The sequence below is a fragment of the Phyllopteryx taeniolatus genome, chromosome 1 (genome assembly GCF_024500385.1).
Source record: "Phyllopteryx taeniolatus isolate TA_2022b chromosome 1, UOR_Ptae_1.2, whole genome shotgun sequence".
Classification (NCBI taxonomy): Eukaryota; Metazoa; Chordata; class Actinopteri; order Syngnathiformes; family Syngnathidae; genus Phyllopteryx; species Phyllopteryx taeniolatus.
In genome coordinates, this window is record NC_084502.1 from 26,365,573 (window position 1) to 26,387,468 (window position 21,896).

The 21,896-nt window shown below is 42.0% G+C and overlaps 1 protein-coding gene across 6 annotated transcripts in view; it reads left to right on the plus strand.

The window, feature by feature from the left end:
- Window positions 1-20,842, plus strand: part of cdk11b (cyclin dependent kinase 11B) — a 34,662-nt gene extending 13,820 nt beyond the window's left edge. For 2 of the 6 annotated variants that reach the window (XM_061783947.1, XM_061783982.1), the window contains 15 exons: window positions 1,064-1,239; window positions 5,726-5,848; window positions 5,948-6,046; window positions 6,143-6,313; window positions 6,402-6,476; window positions 8,595-8,806; window positions 10,612-10,702; window positions 10,794-10,915; window positions 11,011-11,116; window positions 11,199-11,320; window positions 11,450-11,557; window positions 11,894-12,010; window positions 12,321-12,469; window positions 15,724-15,913; window positions 19,456-20,842. In XM_061783947.1, the coding sequence (XP_061639931.1) occupies window positions 1,064-1,239; window positions 5,726-5,848; window positions 5,948-6,046; window positions 6,143-6,313; window positions 6,402-6,476; window positions 8,595-8,806; window positions 10,612-10,702; window positions 10,794-10,915; window positions 11,011-11,116; window positions 11,199-11,320; window positions 11,450-11,557; window positions 11,894-12,010; window positions 12,321-12,469; window positions 15,724-15,913; window positions 19,456-19,548 (1,954 nt within the window). In that variant the 3' untranslated portion in view covers window positions 19,549-20,842. The remainder of the gene's footprint in view (window positions 1-1,063; window positions 1,240-5,725; window positions 5,849-5,947; window positions 6,047-6,142; window positions 6,314-6,401; window positions 6,477-8,594; window positions 8,807-10,611; window positions 10,703-10,793; window positions 10,916-11,010; window positions 11,117-11,198; window positions 11,321-11,449; window positions 11,558-11,893; window positions 12,011-12,320; window positions 12,470-15,723; window positions 15,914-19,455) is intronic. The other 4 variants (XM_061783972.1, XM_061783993.1, XM_061783963.1 and 1 more) reach the window with 3 other exon arrangements.
- The last annotated feature ends 1,054 nt before the right edge of the window (window positions 20,843-21,896 follow it).

Sequence of the window (21,896 nt, forward strand, 5' to 3'; positions counted from 1 at the left end):
GAGGTCATACCACAGCATTTCAATCCAGGACTTAATTCCAAGGAGTGGTCATCCTGTAAAGATGACGGAAAGCACACAGTGCAGAATGCTCATTAAGGTAAAAAAGAAACTTATTTGAGCTGAAGACTTCCAGAAATCATGGGCACATGCCATTGCCTACATCTCTTTTGACAATCTCCCATACATAAAAAAATATACCATCCATCTACCATACATTAAAGAAATGAAGCAAGAATGGGGTTTGTGGGAGAACAGGTGAAGCTGAAAAGGAGATGGGTGTTACAAGAGAACAATAAGCCAAAGAGGCCCACTACAGAAGAAGAAAATACGTGTTCTGGAGTAGCCCCGTCAACGTCCTGACCTCAACCTAATTGAGATGCTGTGGCATGACCTCAAGAGTCACATCAGCCATCCCAGGTATCTTGTTTTGTACAGAGGAATGGTTCCAAAATCCTCCTGATCGTCTGATCTGCAACTATAGGATACGTTTGGTTGAGGTTATTGCTGCCAAAGGAGGGTCAACCAGTTATTAAATCCACGGGTTCACTTACTTTTTCTTCGCCCCTCAGATTATTTATTCTTGTGATTTCGATGACGATAGATTTTATGACCAATGCAGAATAAATTCAAAAGGGTTCACATAATTTTTTCTCCCACTGCACATTATTCTCTTTGCTGTGTGGAAACAATTAGAACTGCTGGAGTTAAGCGTGACTTTAGTTTGCTGACTGTACTTCTTGTTGCCGTCATCAATGAACTCTCTTACACTACTGAAGGTAGCTTCAGGCTAAGGTGTGCGCATCAGAAGGGCCATCACATTATGATTAATATGTGCAGCTTGTAAACCTTGTGTGAAAATAGTTTAAAGATGATTTCTTTTTATTTAGCGCGTGCGGCTTACATACTGGTGCGCTCAATAGACTACAGTTTACAGAGGTTTGAACATTAAGTATAGCCGTGTCAGTTATTTAGCACCTCTGCGGTCCTAACTTTGTGATGCATTGTAGTAATAACGTTTCTAAAATCTGCATTGACAAAATTGGGCTTCTGGTTGTCCGGACAGACCCCGACTGGATTCTCCTGGGTTTTTTTTGGACCACAGGGACCGTCTGGAACAGCAGGAGCGGCAGCGGGAGCGCGACAGAAAACTGCGTGAGCAGCAGAAAGACCAACGAGAGCTGAAGGACCGAGAAAGGAGGGCCGATGAGCGACGCAAAGAACGAGAGGGTCGACGAGACGGTCAGTAGTTGAATCTGGCCAGTAACCTTGGAGGGTTGGGTCGACATTCAGTCGACAATTTTATACTAGAACTGTCAAATGGGATGCCTCGTATTTTGGAATTAAATCAGGAAACAATTTTTCTTTTGTCATTTTAATGAAATCTTTGCAAAGAGAGAGTTAAGAGAGGAACCTTCTGTTGCCCCGTGCGTCTCCCTGTCTCTTAAGAACACGGAAGAACAAACGCACAGTTAAACCTAAATGGGAGGGAGTCAAGGAAGAAAGGCCTGTTCACAGTTATCTTTTCCTTGAGCGACACAGAAAACAAGATGTAGCCAAGCCTGCCAACCGTGTCCAGTGAACCAGCTAGAATCAAGAACCTCAAGGACGGTTTGGTTAAGGTACTGTGGACTGATAAAGGAAGTTAAGGTGCAAGGAAAGAGTGATGATAAATTGCGGAACTGGGGAAGGCACCACATGTAGGTTTGCAGCGGCATGAAAAAACAAATATAGCAATTAGAACGAATGTGAGCGCCATGCCACATGAAGGGTGTAAAGAAACCAAGCATACATATACTGTAGGAAGTGAAATGAACATAGGTAGTGGCGAGCGCATGTAACCAAAGAAGCTCGTCATAGTTGTCATGTCTCGTAAGATACAAAATTGTGGCAATTAGTGCTAAACCATAGAGGAGGGGGGTGAAACCCCCGGGAGAAGTCGTTGTCGTCTTTCTTCTGCCTTGTTGCAGGATGAAAGTGCCCAAGTGCGTGTAATGCGCGCGCAACAGTTGAGGTGATGGATCGTTGCCCGGCTTGAAGGTCATGACGTATTTTCTGCTCATCTTACGACCTATCAACTTGCAACACTTTGCTGGAGTGTCGCCTTGCAATCAGTTACCAGCCCTGATTGTAGTTTAAAGTGTATCGTAAAAGTGAACAGTCTGTCGAGACTATTCAGCCTCGTCGATCTTATCCAGCAAGCTGCTCCTTTTCGGTCGCGGTCAGTATTCAGCTTTATCAGGCCGGGCTTTTGGAGGAGAAGTTGAGACCATGGAAGGTGCAAGAGGACTTCAAAGGTCCCAAACCAGCGCTTATGTCTCCACGTCTTTCGCCAGAAGTTCTTGATCAACACAAAGTCGCCAGGTTTGATGTTGTGCGGGGATCCCTCAGCCGCTCTGGGAAGTGCGGAGAAGACTTGTGGAGCAAATTAGTCAAAGACGTGCAAAACCTGATCATGTTGTCTTCGCAAAGATGTGTGTCCATCGGCAAGCCTGGAGGGTTCAATACGACATTTAGAGGCCCTGCAAAGCGGATCTCAAAGGGAGATAAATTGTGCCTAGGACGCACGCCTATTCTCATATACATCAACACTATTGGTAGGCACTTAATCCAATTTTATTTAGTGTCTTCACAACAGTTACATAATTTGAATTTCAAAATCGCATTTTCTTTGTCAACTGCACCACCAGAGTTTGGGTGGTGACTACAATGTGTTCTGAGGTCAAATTGTAACCTATCTGAAGTGGGTCATCACTTCATTTAAGAAATTGTGTGCCATTATCAGAGGAAAGTTTTTCAGGGATTCCCCATCTGGGAATAATTTTGGTCAGTGTTTTTTTTTTTCCATCGTAGATCCTGATGCATGTTTTGCTGGAAATACTTCAATCCATTTCGAAAACATGTCTCCCATAACTAGACACCCTTTACAGGGTGTCAGTTCTACAAAATCCATCATTAGCTGCAAAAGCCCTTCGTAAACCACTGACTCTGAACTGCAGCAAACAATCCCTCATTTAGACACATGGTCTAACCCAAGTGTCAACCCATGTGTCAGTTTTGCATAACAAAAAAAACAGACGACGAGGGAGGCAAGGCTTACATTCGGGCCCATCGAGACACCATCCACAAAAGACACCACGAACTGTCGCCACAAAGTGCGTTCAGTGGGAGTGGACAGTGAGTGAAGGTCAGTGAGAAGAAGAGGGGCATGTGAGGGAGGGGGTTAGTGAGGCAGCCTTGGCAGCAGACTGTGTGTGCTGTACATTTGCAGACAGCGATAACTGAACGGAGTAGTATAGCGTTGAGGAGAGCAGCAACCTTGTCATGGTGAAGAATAGGTTTGCCATCAAATTTCAAAAAGTTATGATGACACCAGAGGGCGCTGAAGTCATGAACCACTTCGAAGGCATAACGAGAGTCCTAGTAGATTGTGACATTTACCTTCTGCTAGGCGGCAGGCCTCAGTGAGCGCTATCAAATCAGCCGCTCGCTCCGAGTAATGAGAAGGGAGCGGTGAGGAAGTCACAACGTGGAAGTCATCAACAACAGCGAAGTTGCTGCGGCAGGAACCTGTGTCAGGGTGTCGTGACAAGGAGCCATCAACATAAAAAATAAGTGAGTTTTGCAAAGGTGTGTCGATAAGATCGACACAAAGTGTGAAGAGCTGTTGTAAGTCGGAGACACAAGTGTGGGGCTCCCCTTCGTCAGGCAGAGGCATAAGAGTGGCAGGGCTAAGAGTAGCCGTCACATAGGAGTGACCCAACAGTTGTTGTAGCGAAGCCAACGCGCAGCAGATGGGTGAGAAGAGCGTTGCTCCTGTAAATTAGAATTACACAATGAGAAATACACAAAGTTAATGGAGAATACCCCATGTAGTCATGTGTGGCGAGAATAGTCTGTTCACAGGCGGCCGCTGCGAGAAGGCACGCAGGAAGGCGCTGTGCCACCAGATCAAGTTGACAAAGGGAAATACTCCACTAGGCGAAGGAGGTCGCTATGACGCTCGTCCACAAACTGAACAAAGGGCTTGGATGAATCAGGAAGCCCAAGAGTGGGGGAGGCCTGCAGGGCACACTTCAGATGTTTGCTAATCGCGCAGAAGTTTGCTCTGCCAGAGAAATGTGCAATGTTTTGGTTAAGAGAACAGACAACACAACATAAAAACAGACCGCAGTGCAAATTCATGACTGCAGGTTGCAGCATATAACAATCCTTTTAAGGATTAAATGTTTGTTGAATTTGTTCAAATTGCACATTTAACTTTGAATACACACTGATAATGATCCCAATCTAATAACTTAATTAAATCAATATTATTTTGTGTGAATGTTGAGTTCAACTATTCTAAGACTTTTCTCTTTGTTTTTTTTCCTCGATGGAATCTGTCTTGTTATCAGTAGGCTACTCCCTTTCAGGTCTCTAGGCCTCATTCTTACTACTTCATAAACCCAAACAAAACTGTTGCTCTATAATATCATAGCGTCACACTAGTTAATCCACCAATTTTCACACAACTTAATTTTCCCTTGCAGCAGCAGCTCACAACGCATTACATAACACACACGCAGATACATAGAGTATCCACAGCGAACAACAGATCTTTCTGTCATCAATCAAACAATGCTTTTTTAACAAACATTTGGCCAAGATTCCACTGTTCGTCTCTCAAACACTACACACATATATAAAGGCACGAACACACCAGTAATCAGAAGACCCCACAGTCACTCACACCAAGTTGTTTTCATCCATAGGTTAAACACACGTCGGTCAGATAGTCTTGTCTTCAATCTCAAACATCTTAAAAGTTTTTCTCGTCATTTTAATTTCTGTAAAGCACTGAGTTTTACATTTTGTAATGTATGAAAGTGCTATCGAATAAAATTTGCTTTGATCACTTGACAGCATTTGAAACATTGTTTCAAACAAAACTGTTAACACTGAGTGCAAACAAATTTTGGTTTTGAACTCAGTGTTGCGAATTGTGCATTTTCAATAAACCGATATTCTCAACCCTCACAGTAAGTAGTTAACATATTGCTTTTCACATTTGTGTTCATCATGTATTTACATCAATGGAATTAAACATGAGTTTAACCAGGATTTTAATTCATTAGGAACCCCCCCCCCAAAAAAATACTTGATTTGACTCTTTCAATCATCAATTAATGCATTTTAGTGCTTTTTCCCAGACCAAATGTCCACTAGTGAGAGAGTCTCGAAACCTTGAAAAATTACAAATAATCGTCCTACATTTCAGGTGATTCCTCGATCATCTTCCCTTAGCCCCCAGGCCAAGGTCACCATCCCTGGCCTTCTGCAGATTTGTTCAAGCAGCTACAAACTGCTTCACCTTAGGTCCCAGACCAAACATCTATGCACGGAATAGATGATTTTTATTTTTATGGCTATTAGTCTAGTGCAGCAGCGGTTCTAACCAAGCAAACAGAAACAATTTTTTATTGCATATCGGTGGTGAAGCACAAAATTAAAATGCAAACAAATTATGTTGAAATAATCTGTCTTAAATTAAGAAAAATAAATTTGAATAATAAAAGATCAAATTCCATTTAGTGCAGTAACAAAATAAAACTCTTAAATGGTCAATGAGTCACTTTCACACAGTGCAACATTGTAGAAGTACAGTAAAACTGAAGTGCTTAACCCCACTTCTTAAAAGGGAGCTTCACATTCAGTCACAAATTAAACCAAACTCTCTGGTTTACAGTGCCTTCACACCACCGGATGTTACCAGACGAGTATGGTGAGAAGCCGAAACAAAGTCACCGCAGCCGCAGTCCTGCCCTTGTTCCTCGGGAGAGAACGGAACCCGGTGAACTACGAAAAAATAGTGTGTTTGTGGCATTATTATGCCATTTCCGTTAATGCTGGATTACAGAGACTGTTAAAGCCCAGTTTTTCTCTAGCATAACTCGTGGTTTGCCTGCAGCATCAAAGGAGGAGAGGCCTGAGGTTCAAGACCTGCTTGCAGACCTCCAAGACATCAGTGACAGTGAAAGGAAAACCAGCTCTGCTGGGTCTTCCGCAGGTAAGAGATTGACAGAGCAAGGACTATAGAAAAATGCCCACTTCAGGTGATAAGCAGGAAAATGATCATCACTTGTTCACACTTCTCTTCATGTAGCATCAAGATCTGGCTCTGAGGAGGAAGAGGAGGAGGAAGAGGAGTCCAGCAGCAAGACTGATGGTGAAGATGATGAAGGAGAGGAGGAGGAGGAGGAGGAGGAGGATGATGAGGAGGAGGAGGAGGAGGGAGAGTCAGTCTCAGGCTCAGATAGGTCTGAGCAGAGTGCAGGTAATTCACAATTTCACATTGTACCATGAATGAAGTGTGATTTGTATGTAGCCGTGTTTGGTTTAACGTTGGGCCTCCGTTTTTGCAGAGGACGTGAGTGAGGAGGAGCAGTCAGAGGAGGACTTTGAAGAGGAGCAGGAAAATGGAAATCATATACCTGCAGGTCAATCACTGATGTTATTATTGAACATTTCATCACGATGTAATTATTTGATCATTTAGTTATGGCTTGCGTAACCACTGGCCACCATATATTTTAGGCCATCCTTATTCTGTTCCTTATACTCTGCAGTTTATTTATTTTTGTACATCTGACTTAATAGTCATAATTTATTTGATTGGTCAATAATTCAATAAATTACGTTTGAATAACAAAATGTACTTAACATGTACCACATGAGGGTTTTTGAAATGTTGTTGCTGCGGGCACATCTGTGATCCAAATGTAAATGAGAAGGCAGACCGCTGAATGTTTCTGAGCATAGCAAGAGACGCCTGTAATCAATTTCAGATTCACTCTCTCACCGCAGACGCTTTTACTTGCCACAGTTTGGAAAGCACTAGTGTGATACTGCATATTATAGTTAAAGAGTAGTTTAACACCCAAACCACTCTTAGGGCTGGAATCTCGATGAAACAGACCCCGATATAACGGATATTGGATAAAACGGATCGTCGGGACTGAACAATGGGTCCGAAAATAGTTTCCATTTGTCACTTAAAATGCCGTTGACAAAGTCTGTTAGTTTCAGAGTTGGCCGCTGTTGTTTATTGGCGCTGTGGCGCAAGGAAGGCAGAGAATGGGACTGATGTACTTCCGGGTCCCACACATACAATATGACTAGATCCAATACCAAAAGACGTGCTGCCCCCTCCCCGTGCCTACATTGTGGCTATGTTGAATGTGGGGCATGGATGTGGCAGCCATGTGATGATGGTTCTATTGTCCATAGAGCGCTCCGGAGAGAGAGAGAGCGGCAATGCTGCTGTGTTAACTGAGGAATAAAAACACAAGTCTCTCGAGTCTGGAACAGGCTATTTTTGGTACCGTAACAGTTTTGTTGTCAAGCCGTTTGCCTTTGGCAACAGATTTGTAACTAGGAAGCACACTAATTCCTCACAGCTCATGAAAGCGAATCGTCTATGATGATTCTATGATGTACGTCAACAATGTCATCTAGACCATTTAACTATTTGGTTCAAGGAATTTTAGTTTTTCAAAGATACATTTCCATACCATGACACGAGAAAAATATAAAATCGATTCAATAAACGCGCAATAATTTCGCCATGGTTTTGTCAACATGGAATTGAGGAAATTGAGGCAGTTTCCTCAATTAAAACAAACGCTGGTTCCCCTTTTTGCACACAGCTTCACAATTTGCCTCGAAGTTCAGCCGATTCAACAATTGTATGATTGCACATTTTCCACTGTTAGACCCTTAATAGATAGAGGTGGAGTCGTGTGTGTGTGGGCGTACCTTCTAAAATCGATGTTTTTTTTTTTTTTGTCGTCGATATGTTTAATTGAAGATTGACGACTTTGTTAGATGGTGCAAGGAGTTCTATGACCGAACCATGGCTGGTCTCACCATCCTGGAGAAGACCAACAATGACAGCAGAGTCATCTGCATACTTTAAAATGCTCCTATTTTCACATCTACTCTGGCACATATTTGTATAGAGAATCAATAGAGGGGATGAAAGCACACATCCTTGTGCGGAGCCAGTTGAGGAGCAAACCTGGTCAGATAATCACATTTACCCTCACTCTCTGTGTCCAATTAGTTAAAAAGTCAAGAATCCAGCCCATCAGATTATTTGTTCAAATGAAGTTGCTCTGAAAGCCTACTAATTAAAATATGAGGTTGAATTGTCTTAAAAGCAGAGGAAAAATCATCAAACAGAAATCTGGCATCAGACCCGATTCCTTTCAGATGTTTAAAAACTAAGTTGAACAAAGTGTGTGGCATCCTTGACCCCTCTGTGTGGCCTACAGGCAAACGGTAAGGGGTCAAGTACGTGCTGTTTTCCTTAGAATTTCTGATTTAACCAGTTTTTGAAAAAATTTTCATTAAAATTCATGTAAGAGCTACTGGTCTAAAGTAACAGCGGTGTGACGGACAATCGGCTATATCGGACGACCCCGCCCGTCCGCCCCTATTAGTATGTTCTATCGAGGTTCCACTGTGTGAATGGTGTGATTCCGTTCCAGACTAATTAGGGCCCAGTATTTGAATAAAATCAAACATGCTCCTCATCTTCAACCTTCATTCAACAGTAACAGAATCCCGCTTTGACCACGACACAGAGGAAAGTGGTGAGGAGATGGAGGACGAGGAGGAAGAAGACGCAGGTGATGGTGACCCTACGCCTCAATCGCAGACTCACTCACGCTCCCCCACACCTGAAGGAAACTATATTCCTGACTCACCCCCAATTTCACCTGTGGAGCTGAAGAAGGAGCTGCCCAAATATTTGCCTGCTTTACAGGTGAATGTCAACACATCACACTTAGATATTTAGATATATTAGACCATTGTATATGTGCATGAATGAGACGGGTGGTGGGGGAAGAGTGAGGCTACAGGGAGAAGAGATAGCAAGGGTGGATGGCTTTAGATACTTGGGGTCAACCGTCCAGAGCAATGGTGACTGTGGTCAGGAAGTGAAGAAACGGGTCCAAGCAGGTTGGAACGGGTGGAGGAAGGTGTCAGGTGTCTTATGTGACAGAGAGTCTCTGTTGGGATGAAGGGCAAAGTTTATAAAACAGTGGTGAGGCCAGCCATGATGTACGGATTAGAGACAGTGGCACTGAAGAGACAACAGGAAGCAGAGCTGGAGGTGGCGGAAATGAAGATGTTGAGGTTCGCTCTCGGAGTGACCAGGTTGGATAAAATTAGAAATGAGCTCGTCAGAGGGTCAGTCAAGGTTCAATGTTTTGGAGACAAAGTTAAAGAGAGTAGACTTCGATGGTTTGGACACGTCCAGAGGAGAAATAGTGAGTATATTGGTAGAAGGATGATGAGGATGGAGCTGCCAGGCAAGAGAGCTAGAGGAAGACCAAAGAGAAGGTTGATGGATGTCGTGAGGGAAGACATGAAGGCAGTTGGTGTTCGAGAGGAGGATGCAGGAGACAGGCTTACATGGAAAAGGATGACGCGCTGTGGCAACCCCTAAAGGAAAAGAACAAGAAGACGACGATTATATTTCTCCAAATAGTAGCTTCTGCTCTTATGGATGCGCTACCCTAATTATTTACATCCACTTGACTGAGTAAACACCTCAAATAGGTATATATATTTTAATGGAGTAGTTATATACTTGTGTAAAATGGATATATAATGGCTGTTATTATTAAATATGCATTTTTTACTGTTGAATCACAATGGTGCCTTGAGTTTTGAGTGGCTCAACTTGGGTTTTTTTTTTAAATGTGAGCCACCCCTAAGCTGATGTTTTTTTTTTTTGGTTTGTTTTTGCTGCTGGTTTGATTTGCGAGCAAACATTTGAGATAAGCGCGTTAGATGTTGGCAGTAAACTTAAATCAGTTTACAACAAGCGGCAGTTTGGCAGATAGTGACTAATTCTTCAAAAAAAGAGGCTTCAAGCTGTTTTTTGCAACTCCCAGTTGAGTTCATTGTCAAACTAAACAAAGCAAAGAGAATTAAAGCTTGTGTATTTAAAACAACCGTAACTTAGCGTTTCAGTCCGCTAGCTTAATGCTAACACACGATGCAAAATGTCATAGACGGGCTAACGAATAGGCTCAATAGTCACAGTGTCATACCCCTTAAAGCAACAGCTATTTGAAGACACGGGCAAAGCTACGCATGTAGACAGACTATATAACAGTACTCACAGGCATATTCTTTATCCTCTGCAAAAACATCTATAACTGCAGCTTACTTCGTTGTGACTGTCTTCTTCGTATGTCTTTGTTTGTATGTACTGCCCCTGGTGGCCAAGGTGCGCACACCAGAAGGAGCTCAATGTGGGGCTGGAATGGATAAATAGCTTTTCCATTCATTTCAATGGAGAATGATTATTTGAGATACGAGTGTTTTGAGTAACGAGTGTGGTCATGGAACAAAGTCAACTCGTAATTCAAGGCATCACTGTATTTGATGGATGCCATTTTGACGGTGCTGTCATTAATTTGCTTGTTTGCATTTGCGGTATTTTGATAATATTGACGATTGATTACATTTTTAATTGCACCAAGTAGAAATGTACAGCATGAGTGATGATTCCATGTGGAGCTGTTCATCATGTGATTGTGTGTTGTTGTTTTTAAGGGTTGTCGCAGTGTGGAGGAATTCCAGTGTCTGAACCGAATTGAGGAGGGGACGTATGGTGTGGTGTACAGAGCGAAGGACAAAAAGACAGGTATGGGAGTAAATGTGATGTGGGCTCATTGGCTTTAGGTGTAATAGCTCAGATGTGTAGACTGATGGAATATATGCTCTCATGTTTGCAGATGAAATCGTTGCATTAAAAAGGCTTAAGATGGAGAAGGAGAAGGAGGGCTTCCCCATCACATCTTTGAGAGAAATCAATACCATATTGAAAGCTCAGCACCCCAACATCGTCACAGTGAGGGTGAGTGGACTTTTTGTGTTCATCTTTTTTTTTTCATGTCCTTTTTCAGAGGCATTTGGTCCCTTTAAGTGCTTAAAATCTATCATCCATTGTAGGAAATAGTTGTTGGAAGCAACATGGACAAGATCTACATTGTGATGAACTATGTTGAACATGACCTCAAGAGTCTGATGGAAACCATGAAGCAGCCTTTCCTCCCGGGTGATCTACCATCTTGATGAGTACAAATGATGCGTACCGCAGTCATTGCGCGCTAAAACGGTGCTGTTCAACCGTCTTGCAGGAGAAGTCAAGACGCTGATGATTCAGTTGCTTCGAGGAGTCCGTCATCTCCACGATAACTGGATTCTCCACCGGGACCTGAAGACGTCCAACCTGCTGCTTAGCCACAAGGGCATTCTTAAGGTGGGCTGGCTTTGAAATTAGGCGCGCTTTTTTTTCTCCCTGTAGCAGTACTTACATAGAGTATATTTGGGATAAAGGACTAGAGAATTGTTCTTTTCCAATATTTCCAATAATATATCTTTATTTTAGGTTGGTGACTTTGGTTTAGCCCGTGAGTATGGATCGCCCCTGAAGCCCTACACTCCTGTTGTGGTGACCTTGTGGTACAGATCACCAGAGCTGCTGCTCGGAGCCAAGGTAAAAAGCGCATCTTCACCAGCCACGTGCACGGCAATCGGTCTCACGCCAGTACAAATACTACTGCACTTTTAACTGGGGGATAATGTCGTCACCACTGATTGTTTCCCCCCCAAAATATATTTCCAAATATAATCCAACATCTGAGAATCACTTAGCTTATGGAAACCCAATTTTGACTTTTGCACAAGATGATTTACACGTGGTAAACGTCCAAGCGGTCGTCACAGCACATCCACTTTCACAGGCGAGACAGACCGAAGCAGAAATGTGCCAGGCAGACTGTCTGTGTTATGTTTTTATGGACTGCCACTGTGTTTTTTCTCCTTCCTACAGGAGTACTCCACAGCTGTCGACATGTGGTCTGTGGGCTGCATATTTGGCGAGCTCCTCACCCAGAAACCTCTTTTTCCTGGAAAATCTGAAATTGACCAAATGAATAAAATATTCAAGGTAAAGGTTCTGATTTATCAGCCCCATTAAAGGTGCTTAGAGCCGGTGAATCCTCCGTATCTGTCACAGTAGTGAGCTTACAGTGCAGCTCTGCAGCGTACCGCAGCGTGGAGCTGCGTGATTTAAGCGGCTCCAGGGAAGAACGTGAGAAGGCCACACTAGTTGTCTGAATGTGTTTGGACTGATTTAGACCTCTCAAATTATTCTGCTGTCATCACCTGTGATGAAGCTTTTGTACACGTCTGGTTGAGTGGAAATATCCATCTGCCCTGCCACTCAGGGTTTCATATGTTGTTTGTGTGGTCTTTAGGATTTGGGGTCACCCAGTGAGAAAATCTGGCCAGGCTACAACGAGCTGCCTATTGTGAAGAAGACGTCCTTCACAGAGTATCCCTACAATAACCTGCGAAAGCGCTTTGGTGCGCTGCTTTCAGACCAGGGCTTCGATTTAATGAACAAGTGAGTTAATGTAAAGCTCTTTGTTTCCTCATATTGAAGGCAACACTGGGCCCCAAACCTACACACTGCGTTTTGACTCTCCATGGAACCTTTTAAGTTGGGGCTTATGTTCTGGTCAAACATCATGAAAAATATTATTTTTGTGTGGTAATTTTGTAAAATGACGTGAGGTAAAATCTTTGACAGTGTTTTAGTCATTGCTGACAGAATACCAAAATCAGATGTGAGCCGCAGGCAAATATCAAACAGATACATCATTTACAATCAGCAGGATTTAACAGTGGAAAAAAAGCTCTCTCACATCAATGTATTCTTACGTTGCTCTTTCCTTCCGTGGCTCCAGAGCGTTTTATTCGCTCCGTGCTTTTTTGGCCGCCTCACTGAAAACATGACAACAGTAGCGGGCCGGTGATTCATCACCATGCCTCAGCTCCATCCCCATGTTCTGTTTCGCAGATCCACTCACCATGGCGACACTCCATACTACTAGAAAATGTTTATGCGAACATACATTTGATAACGGACTTTTTATCCCCAAGAGCAATGCATTTGGGCAAGTCAGTGTTGTGGGGCAGTTGCAAGGAAGAGAGACATTCCCACCCACACAGCCGTTGCTTGCACCTGTACAAGACAAACCTGCACTGTGCAGTCTGAGGATCAAGTTCACTGGAAGTTTTTGGCAGCCTTCCAGCCATGAAAAGACAGCCAGGGGAGATTCGGTGCATGTGAGGTTGATGCATAAAAAAACCTCTTGTTTGAAAAGCTTCAGAAAGAACCACTGAATAAAGGTTCAAAGGTATATGTTGGCAACTGGATCTGTTTGCATTATCACACACTCGTGCCTGCAAACCTTTAAAATCCAAGGAGGACTTTGATATGCAGTCGAGTTCAATCACAAGTTAACATTCAAGTGTTAACAGAATCTCCAAACTGAAATGTTCCCACCCTGATGTAAAGACCCTCCTCCAACATTTCCACAAGTATTTACAGTAGTGATGTACCAAAATGAAAACCCAAACTGGGGACCCCAAGGCCAAAAACAGAAACACTGAAAGAAATTATAAATCAAAATTTATTTGTAAGCGCTTTTCATATAACAAAAATGCAAGACAATGCGCTTTACATTAAATAAAATATGAAAATAAATCATCTGCCAATTATTAATTATAAAACTATGCCAATTATGAGTAAAATTGCATTTATGGCTATGACTGCAGAGCTCCCAACCTATAGAAATTCACGTTCCAAACAATGTCTGAATTTCGATATTTTTAATAATATGTCAAGAACATTACTGTGGGACTGTTATTGCAGTATATCATTTCATATCATTTATTTGGATCGCCATTAGCTATTTTTCCTGGAGTCCACATCTACCATTGCCATCTCTACACTGCAATACACCATTACAAAAAACATATAAACAACAAAAACAACAACAGTCGCAAATACCCCACAACAATTATAACAACACGATGTAATAGGGAAAAAATTCCATGCTGTTCAATTTCACAACATATTTATTACTCTGTAATCATTAATAAATTATGGTTTCAATATTTGTTTTTTAATGCATTTATTGCATCGAACTTGTAATGCCGGAGACATTTGCAGCTAAATGTCTTCTCTTGCATGCTATTTCTCTATTTCCTGTATCCACTAATGCTGCTGAAACGATGCAAAATTCCCCATTGTGGGACTAATACAGGTTATATTATAAATATTTATTATATTCACGTACTTTTGAATTAAAGGTTCATTTTCTCAAGTGGCATAGAAGAGGTGACGTACTAATTCCTTTCCGGTGTCCGGTCCCTGTACGGCTGTCTAGAATTGTATATAACAGTAATTTCCTCTTTAAACACATACCAATTTGCCTGCTATTTTGCTCTTCAACGGTGGCTAATCCCCACTAAAACGTGGTTCCACCCAGACTAACATGACAAGTGTACTGTACAACCCAATCACTTATTTTGGTGTTTTGCGACGTCATGTGGTAGTTTAGCGATTAACACAGTTTTCCCGTCTTTCTCTTGTCTTATCCTCCGCCTGTCCTTCATTATTACAATACTTGTCTAAAAGTGTAGTTTATTCGCTGTCGTTGAGGCGATGATTAGTGACTTATGCTGCTCTGACAACGGACGCGAGCCACAAGTTGACCTCCGTGGCTCGGCATCGTATTTAGCCACGTTAGCTGTAGCTCGTAGGTAGTTGGGACGGCTGCTTCAAAATAGCATGCAACAAGCATTCCACCCAGGAGCAGTGGAAAGCAGCGAGTTTGGGCGACAACAGGGACGCTCCGTTTGGGCTATTAGCAGCTAGAATGATGACAGAAAAGCCACGCGGTTCCCATAATTCATTGCGACATGCAAATTTTAATAATTACAGGAAAAAAATACGTTCATCTTTGTTATTGTGTGTTTATGTTACCAGTAGTTTGTTCAATGCATGTGTTATTTAACATTTATGCTCATTTCACATTTACGGTTGCTTATTGGCACTATGTGAGTGTAGGATGTGTGTAATAAAGTGACCTCCCAGTCAATTCAACCGGATATTCAGCAATGCTATATAGGGCCTTGCTTTTTAATGGTAAATGTTTCTTTACTCTGAAGTGTACAGTCGTGCGCCGGCCTTTAGTGTGTTCAACATGTGACGTGTTGTATGTTGTATGCCAGGATTGCCTTTTGAATCCTGGTCCACCTTAGTCGTTGCATCTCATTTGTAATTGTTCCGTCTAGTCAGCATCAATCATGGGGCACAGAAGTGTTCTTCTGAATCTGATTCGCTCATCTTGGTTTCATGTCTCATTTAAACCTTTTGGGGTCACCTACATGGGGAAGACAATGAATTTTGGACTGTACGAGCTTATTGGTGGATATTTTTAACTGAAACTTGTCAGCTAATCGGAGAAGGGGTTCCCCAAGTAGCAGACAAAACGGTTGAGGAGATATATTGAGTAATAATTAAGTTATACTATTTTACTCTAATTTGAAGGTGTTTTTTGACCAGAATTTCTATAGGCGATGACACACAAAAACGTTCCCCAAAGGCAATTTTTACATGTTTCAGTTAACTTCCCATTGGTGTGTTGGTTTGCAGCCCCTCTGATTGTCCTGAACTCCTGTTTTTATTGCACTGTGTTATTGAACAGTTTTTGTCAGGCCACAAAGATGACTGCTCTGAAATTAAAGGGTCATCTGAGGTGCCTGGGCCTGCATCTCCACATGAACTGACTGTTGATTATCTTTCAGATTTCTCACCTACTGTCCCAGTAAGAGGATCCTGTCCGACGAGGCGCTCAAGCACGAGTACTTCCGCGAGACTCCGCTGCCCATCGAACCGTCCATGTTCCCTACCTGGCCAGCTAAGAGCGAGCAACAGAGGGTAAAGAGAGGCACCAGCCCTCAGCCACCCGAGGGTGGCCTTAACTACAGGAAACTGGTAAGTTGTAGGGGTTTAACAATTTGTTTTGGCAACAATTCGATTCGTATCGCGATTCCTGGTTATCAGTTTGCTTCAAGCACGATATTGGTTCATTTACAACCTGAAACGATTCAGTGGTTTGAAACCAATTCAGTAACTTTTTAGCTCAAAATTCATCCAGTGTAACTGTGAAAGAAATACCAACAAACAACAACAACAAACCTGCTACTTGAGCTCTGCTGAGTAATGGGTTGATCACAAACGCCTCTTCTCTGTTAGTGGCTAACGAGCAAACCTAAGCTAACCAGCTTTAAAGGCAATTTTTACAATTGTGCAAAAAGTTGCAGAGTCCTCTAGCACTTAGAGCAGTTTGAATGACTAATATTGCAACAGTCCGGTGGAATGACCATTGTGCAAAGGGCGCCGAGACTTCAAGGGATGTATGCAGTTTAAAGTGACTAGTAGTGCGATAATCTGGGACAATGTTGATTGTGCAAATGTTACAGATACTCCTCAGTCAGTGTCCAAGTGGTGCAGATGCTACTCTGGCATGATTGGCCAACAACAGATATGCAAATAGTGCAGCGTGTTATTTCCTAGTATTGATACAATCGATTGATGACTTTTATAATGATTTAAATCAATACATTTTCATTCAGAAGGCTAACTTGCCGAGCGCAGATCGATCCAGTTGAATCGTAGGAAAATGAATCGATACATCGATATAATGAATGGTTACACCACTAGTAAGTAGGCCTGTCATGATATTTACTACATCGACCTATCTTTCGATGGGCACAATAGAGTTTTCGGACTCGATAAATTGTCGTTGTTGCAGTGAGGTGGCGCACGGCAGTGAGCCGATGGCGATTTGGAGGACTAGCCGCTAGTGGGCTCGTGGAATGCCGGCAGTCCATGGTTGGCTCCGTCCAATAATCCACAGCCTTGCTTTATGTGGCGCGCGTAGCACATAACAGAGAACCTTAAGGGAAAGTTAACTGTTTATTAAGGAGCTAAACACAGTTCGCTCCACTGTGGCAATGTCATTTAAAACACCAGCACCTCGCTCTGAGTTGTGTGTGTTAGTCCTCAATTAACACACACATTAACGAACATATTTGATTGACAGGTGAAGGGCTCATCTCAAGCGCTTTCAGCGGACCAACCACACAGTACTGCAGCTCGAGGGCGGGCCTTATTTTTAATGATTTCAGAGGCATACAAAAAATAAAAAAGAAATGCTATTATTGTTTGTGATAGTTTTTGGGGAAATTTATCCTAAAATAAGTATCGTGACAGGCCTACTGGTAAGGCCATTAAGCTACACTTTCTCCATTACATACTGTAGAGCTAGTAGGATTTCCGAAGGCTGCCTGTGTTAAATAGATTAAAGGCCGACAAGCCTCTGCTTTGTGTCTTGCCTAGTTCCTCCTCGTGTTTTCCATGATGCGCACCCTGACGCTCCTAATGTTTTCAGCAGTGGTACTACCCACAAGGAAGTTGAATTTCCAATATATCGGAATTGTAACTTTTGAAATAAAATGTCTTGTAAGAAGAATGGAGTGTAACATAATTAGCGGATTAATCAATTTATGCTCTTTCTGGTCTATTTGAGGTACAGTGGAATCTCTAAGATCAAGCCCAATTCCTTCTGGGAATTTTATTGTAAAACAATTAAAGAAATGTGTTCCGGTGTCATACTGACAGCATGATACCCTTTATTAAGTGTACACACATTTTAGAAAACACTGTAAAGTGTAAACTACGGCAGTACATGTTTTGAAATCAGTGTCACGAGAGAGGCTAATCCAAGAGTTTGCAAATTTGGCTGGTGTGATTTTAAGGGTGTTTGACTTTATAGCAGGTATATCAAATTCATTTTCATGGGAGGCCACATCGTTGTTATGGTTTTCCCTCTTAGGGCCGTTGTGACTGTGAAAACCATATACTGATTACTTATTACATATACCTAATTGTCCCTTCATTTGATTGTTGTCATATATAGTTTCAACAACCAATTCAATTTGAAATCAGAAATCACGGAAAATAGTAGCAAGCAAATATTTTAGTGTACTGTATAGGGGTGTCCCGATCCGATCTTTGAGATCAGAAATGGGTCAGAAGTCAGCCAAAAACGAGTATTAGATCGAACTGGATCTAAAATCAAAGATTTTACCACTCTTTTACAAGCAGTCCATTCCATGCTGCGCTCCAGCACTTCTATGCAGCAGCGCCCGGACGGCATGGAGAGCCCACATGATCACAACAGGTTGCTAAGGTGCTAACATAGTAGCAGGGAGAGTGAATGCGGCTTGCTCCAAGTCGTTTATTGACACTCCAGTTGAAGTTCACCGTAAAATTAACTCTCATAACAAAATAATTACACCTATTGAATGTCAAATACATCACAGACCTTATTTTGTCGTTTTTGTTCACAAAAATCGCTAGCTCAAAACTAACACACAAAGAATGAAAAGCGAGCTAACGAAAATGAGCATTGAACTCGTAACACTTGTATCTCTCAAGATAAAGAATATTGGTACACAAATGCTGTATAACCACATGCAAACAGGCAATATAACAATACTCTGGCATATATTCTTCAAACTTTGAGAAACAAGTTAAATTCATATTTGATCGTGACTACTTTCTTTGTTAGTGCGCGTGTATGTCATTGCATGCACTACACTGCCCCCCAAAGGTCGAGACGTGCACAGCAGGAACAGCAAGCCCAACAAGGCACACACTGAGACCGCTAAACAGCCTCGCTGCATGATTCCTATTCTCTTATCCGCCACGACATTGTCAATAAAACTAAACCCCAGTTGCTCAAGAAGTTCAAAAGTGTATTGCCGCACATGTGGAGAAAGCAAATGCCGTTCCCACCGTATACCGACAGACTGACAAAGTAACTGAATTGAACTTTATTTTGCACTTTAAAAATATTTGTATTATTTATTGGTTATTTTTCATTGTTTTCTAATTATTTTTTATTATATCTCAAGATAACGCTCTCCAGTCAAAGCAAAAGTTCTGCCAGACGATGGCTCGTATCTTTAAAACTCCTAAGTTGGGTCACTCGTGTCACTCGAGGCAAAACAGTCCTTCGAAGGGGAAGCTTGCAGTATGGATTTGAAATACAAGGTATCGTTTGTGACACTAGTCCAGAGCTTTCCAATTTATGTTACGGGATTTGAAGAAAAGAAATGCTTGTAAAACTGGTTAAAGGGAAGAATTTTTTTTAGATTGTCTGCCCAAATAAAAACAATCCCTTTAGAAAGAAATGTGAAGTAGAGAGTCTTTGTTTAGCGGGCTGAATCTGGATCAGTTTGACACCTGATCTTTGAACTTTATTGGTTCCACTGTCATGGGTGTCACTAATGCAAAAACGTCACACGATTTTTGCTTACTTGTCATGTACTATTTATTGTATTAGGTGTACTGTGCCTTTATTTATATTCGCCAACACTTTCCCTGTGTATTAAGGTGATCTCCTTATTATGGGTTATTGTTTTTCCTCATGCTTAAACTTCCATGTTGTGTGGCTCCTCTCTTTGCAGGGGGATGATGACCTAAAAGACACTGGCTTTCACCTGACCACCAGCAATCAGGGAGCGTCTGCAGTCGGCCCTGGATTCAGCCTCAAGTTCTGAGCTCTCCCCCTGGCTGAGAAAAAAGAGTGCACGCGCAGAACGCTCCCACCGGACTGAACTGAAAAGCAGATCAATATGCGATCAATGGGGACTGTTAACGAGGACTGTCTCACAGCAAGAATGGTGGCTTTGACGAAAATGTTCAACTCTCCTCCGCCTCTTTACCGTATCCAATGGGAGTTACCTAGATTCACTTTTTTACTTCGAGAGGTGAAGATGGAGCTACTGTACAATGATGCAGAATTTGCTCTCCATCTGACAGCCACTCACAAATATCTGTGATAAGGTATATTCCTTTTGCTAGAAATAAAGAAGAATGAAACTGTTTTGTAATTGGGTTGCTTTGCAAAATACAACGGCGCCTGGGCAGAGTGAGGGGGGGGGGGGAAACACCCATCTTTAGCTTTCCAAGGTGATGTCATTCTACATGTCGTCTCGCAGCCTTTGCTCTGCCATTTCTAATTAAATGGCTCTTCAATGTTGGAATTGATTATATCAACTCTTTGATTCGTGGCCCACACAAAAAAAAAAAAAAAAAAAAGCACCACACGTCTGCTCAGTCCAAGATGTGACGCTTTAAGAAATCAGACAAACGAAGAAGTCACTTATTGAGTTTGATCGGTCCCCCTTCAGTTGGGCTCTTCTGTGCGATGCTTTTGCTTACTTGTCATGGTGTCTGGTGCGTTGAAGAAGAGCAGCTGGTGGATCATGTGACTGATGGTGTTTGGCACGAGACGATCAGAGGAAAACAAGTGAGGCGTGTGAGGTCTTCCACATGCACTTGCAGATCCAAATACTGTCCATCCAAAGGCCAGAGAAAACACTGCTTGTTCTTGCTTTAAAAGAGCTCTTTTGACTGAGTGTGTACATTGTTGTGCGGCTCACCTTCTTTACATTCACAAAAATAGCCTGCGCTTGACCTATGGATTTTTATTGGGTTTGTAGGGTGGGCTGTTTGTCAACTGAATCTCTCCATTTGGTTCATGGAGTTGAACCACAGGGATGAATTATTACCTTTACCAAGGTAATAATAGTCAATGTTTTGATTGACACTTCGAGAGAGGCACAGTGGTGCGTTAAGTTACGGGTTTAATTCATTCCGTGACTACGATCATAACGCAAGACATCTTTCCCCATGCAAATGAATGGAAGTGCTGTTAATCCATTCCGGCCTCCCTGCCAACAACAACAACAAAGGTTTTTGTAAGGTGTTTTTGAAAAATGAATATATTTCTCTATATATTGTATTTTATAAAAACCTAGAGTAATAACATAAGTAAAATGTAAATAATCAGTTTGTGCATCATGATTTAATGCTTCAATACAATTCAACTCCTCCTTCCCACCTTGGCCACTGGGGGCAGTCTAATGCAGTCCTACAGACAAATGAAGAGTCACCACCACTCTGTGACTCAGTAAACCATGGAATACTATTGGTCATTTTTCACAGATGACATAGAATATATGCCTGTGGGTATTGTTATATTACCAATCTACATGTGTTGCTCCACGATTTGTGTTCAAATAGCCATTGCTTAAAGGATTATAACACATGCTAATAGTTAGCCCTTCTCTGCTGTTTTCTGTTCTGTTAGCCTTAAACCAGTTGGGTATTCCTAAGGCAAAGTTGTTTTAAATACATGAGTAGTTAGTTTTATGTTTAGTTTGAAAGCAAACTTAAACGAGCATTAAACAACTTGAAGCCTCTCTTTGTTTTTTATTTTTTTTAAATACTGAATTTCTTGCACTCGAGTATAATGCGCACCCCCAAAATTGACTCCAAAAATCAGGAAACTCCTCCTTCCTATGTATAATGCACACCCATGACTTTCTAGCCATTGATACATTTACAGTGGATACGGAAAGTATTCAGACCCCCTTAAATCTTTCACTGTTATATTGCAGCCATTTGCTAAAATCATTTAAGTTAATGTTTTTTTCCTCAATGTACACACAGCACCCCATATTGAAAGAAAAAAAAACTCAAAATTTTTGCAGATTAAAAAAAAAAAGAAAAGCAAATATCACACAGCCATAAGTATTCAGACCCTTTACCTCAGTATTTAGTAGAAGCACCCTTTTGAGTTAATACAGCCATGAGTCTCATTTGGAATGTTGCAACAAGTTTTTCCACACCTGGATTTGGGGATCCTCTGCCATTCCTCCTTGCAGATCCTCTCCAGTTCTGTCAGGTTTGATGGTGAGCGTTGGTGGACAGGCATTTTCAGGTCTCTCCAGTGATGCTCAATTGGGTTTAAGTCAGGGAGCTGGCTGGGCCATTCAAGAACAGTCACGGAGTTGTTCTGAAGCCATTCTGTCATTTTAGCTGTGTGCTTGGGGTCATTGTC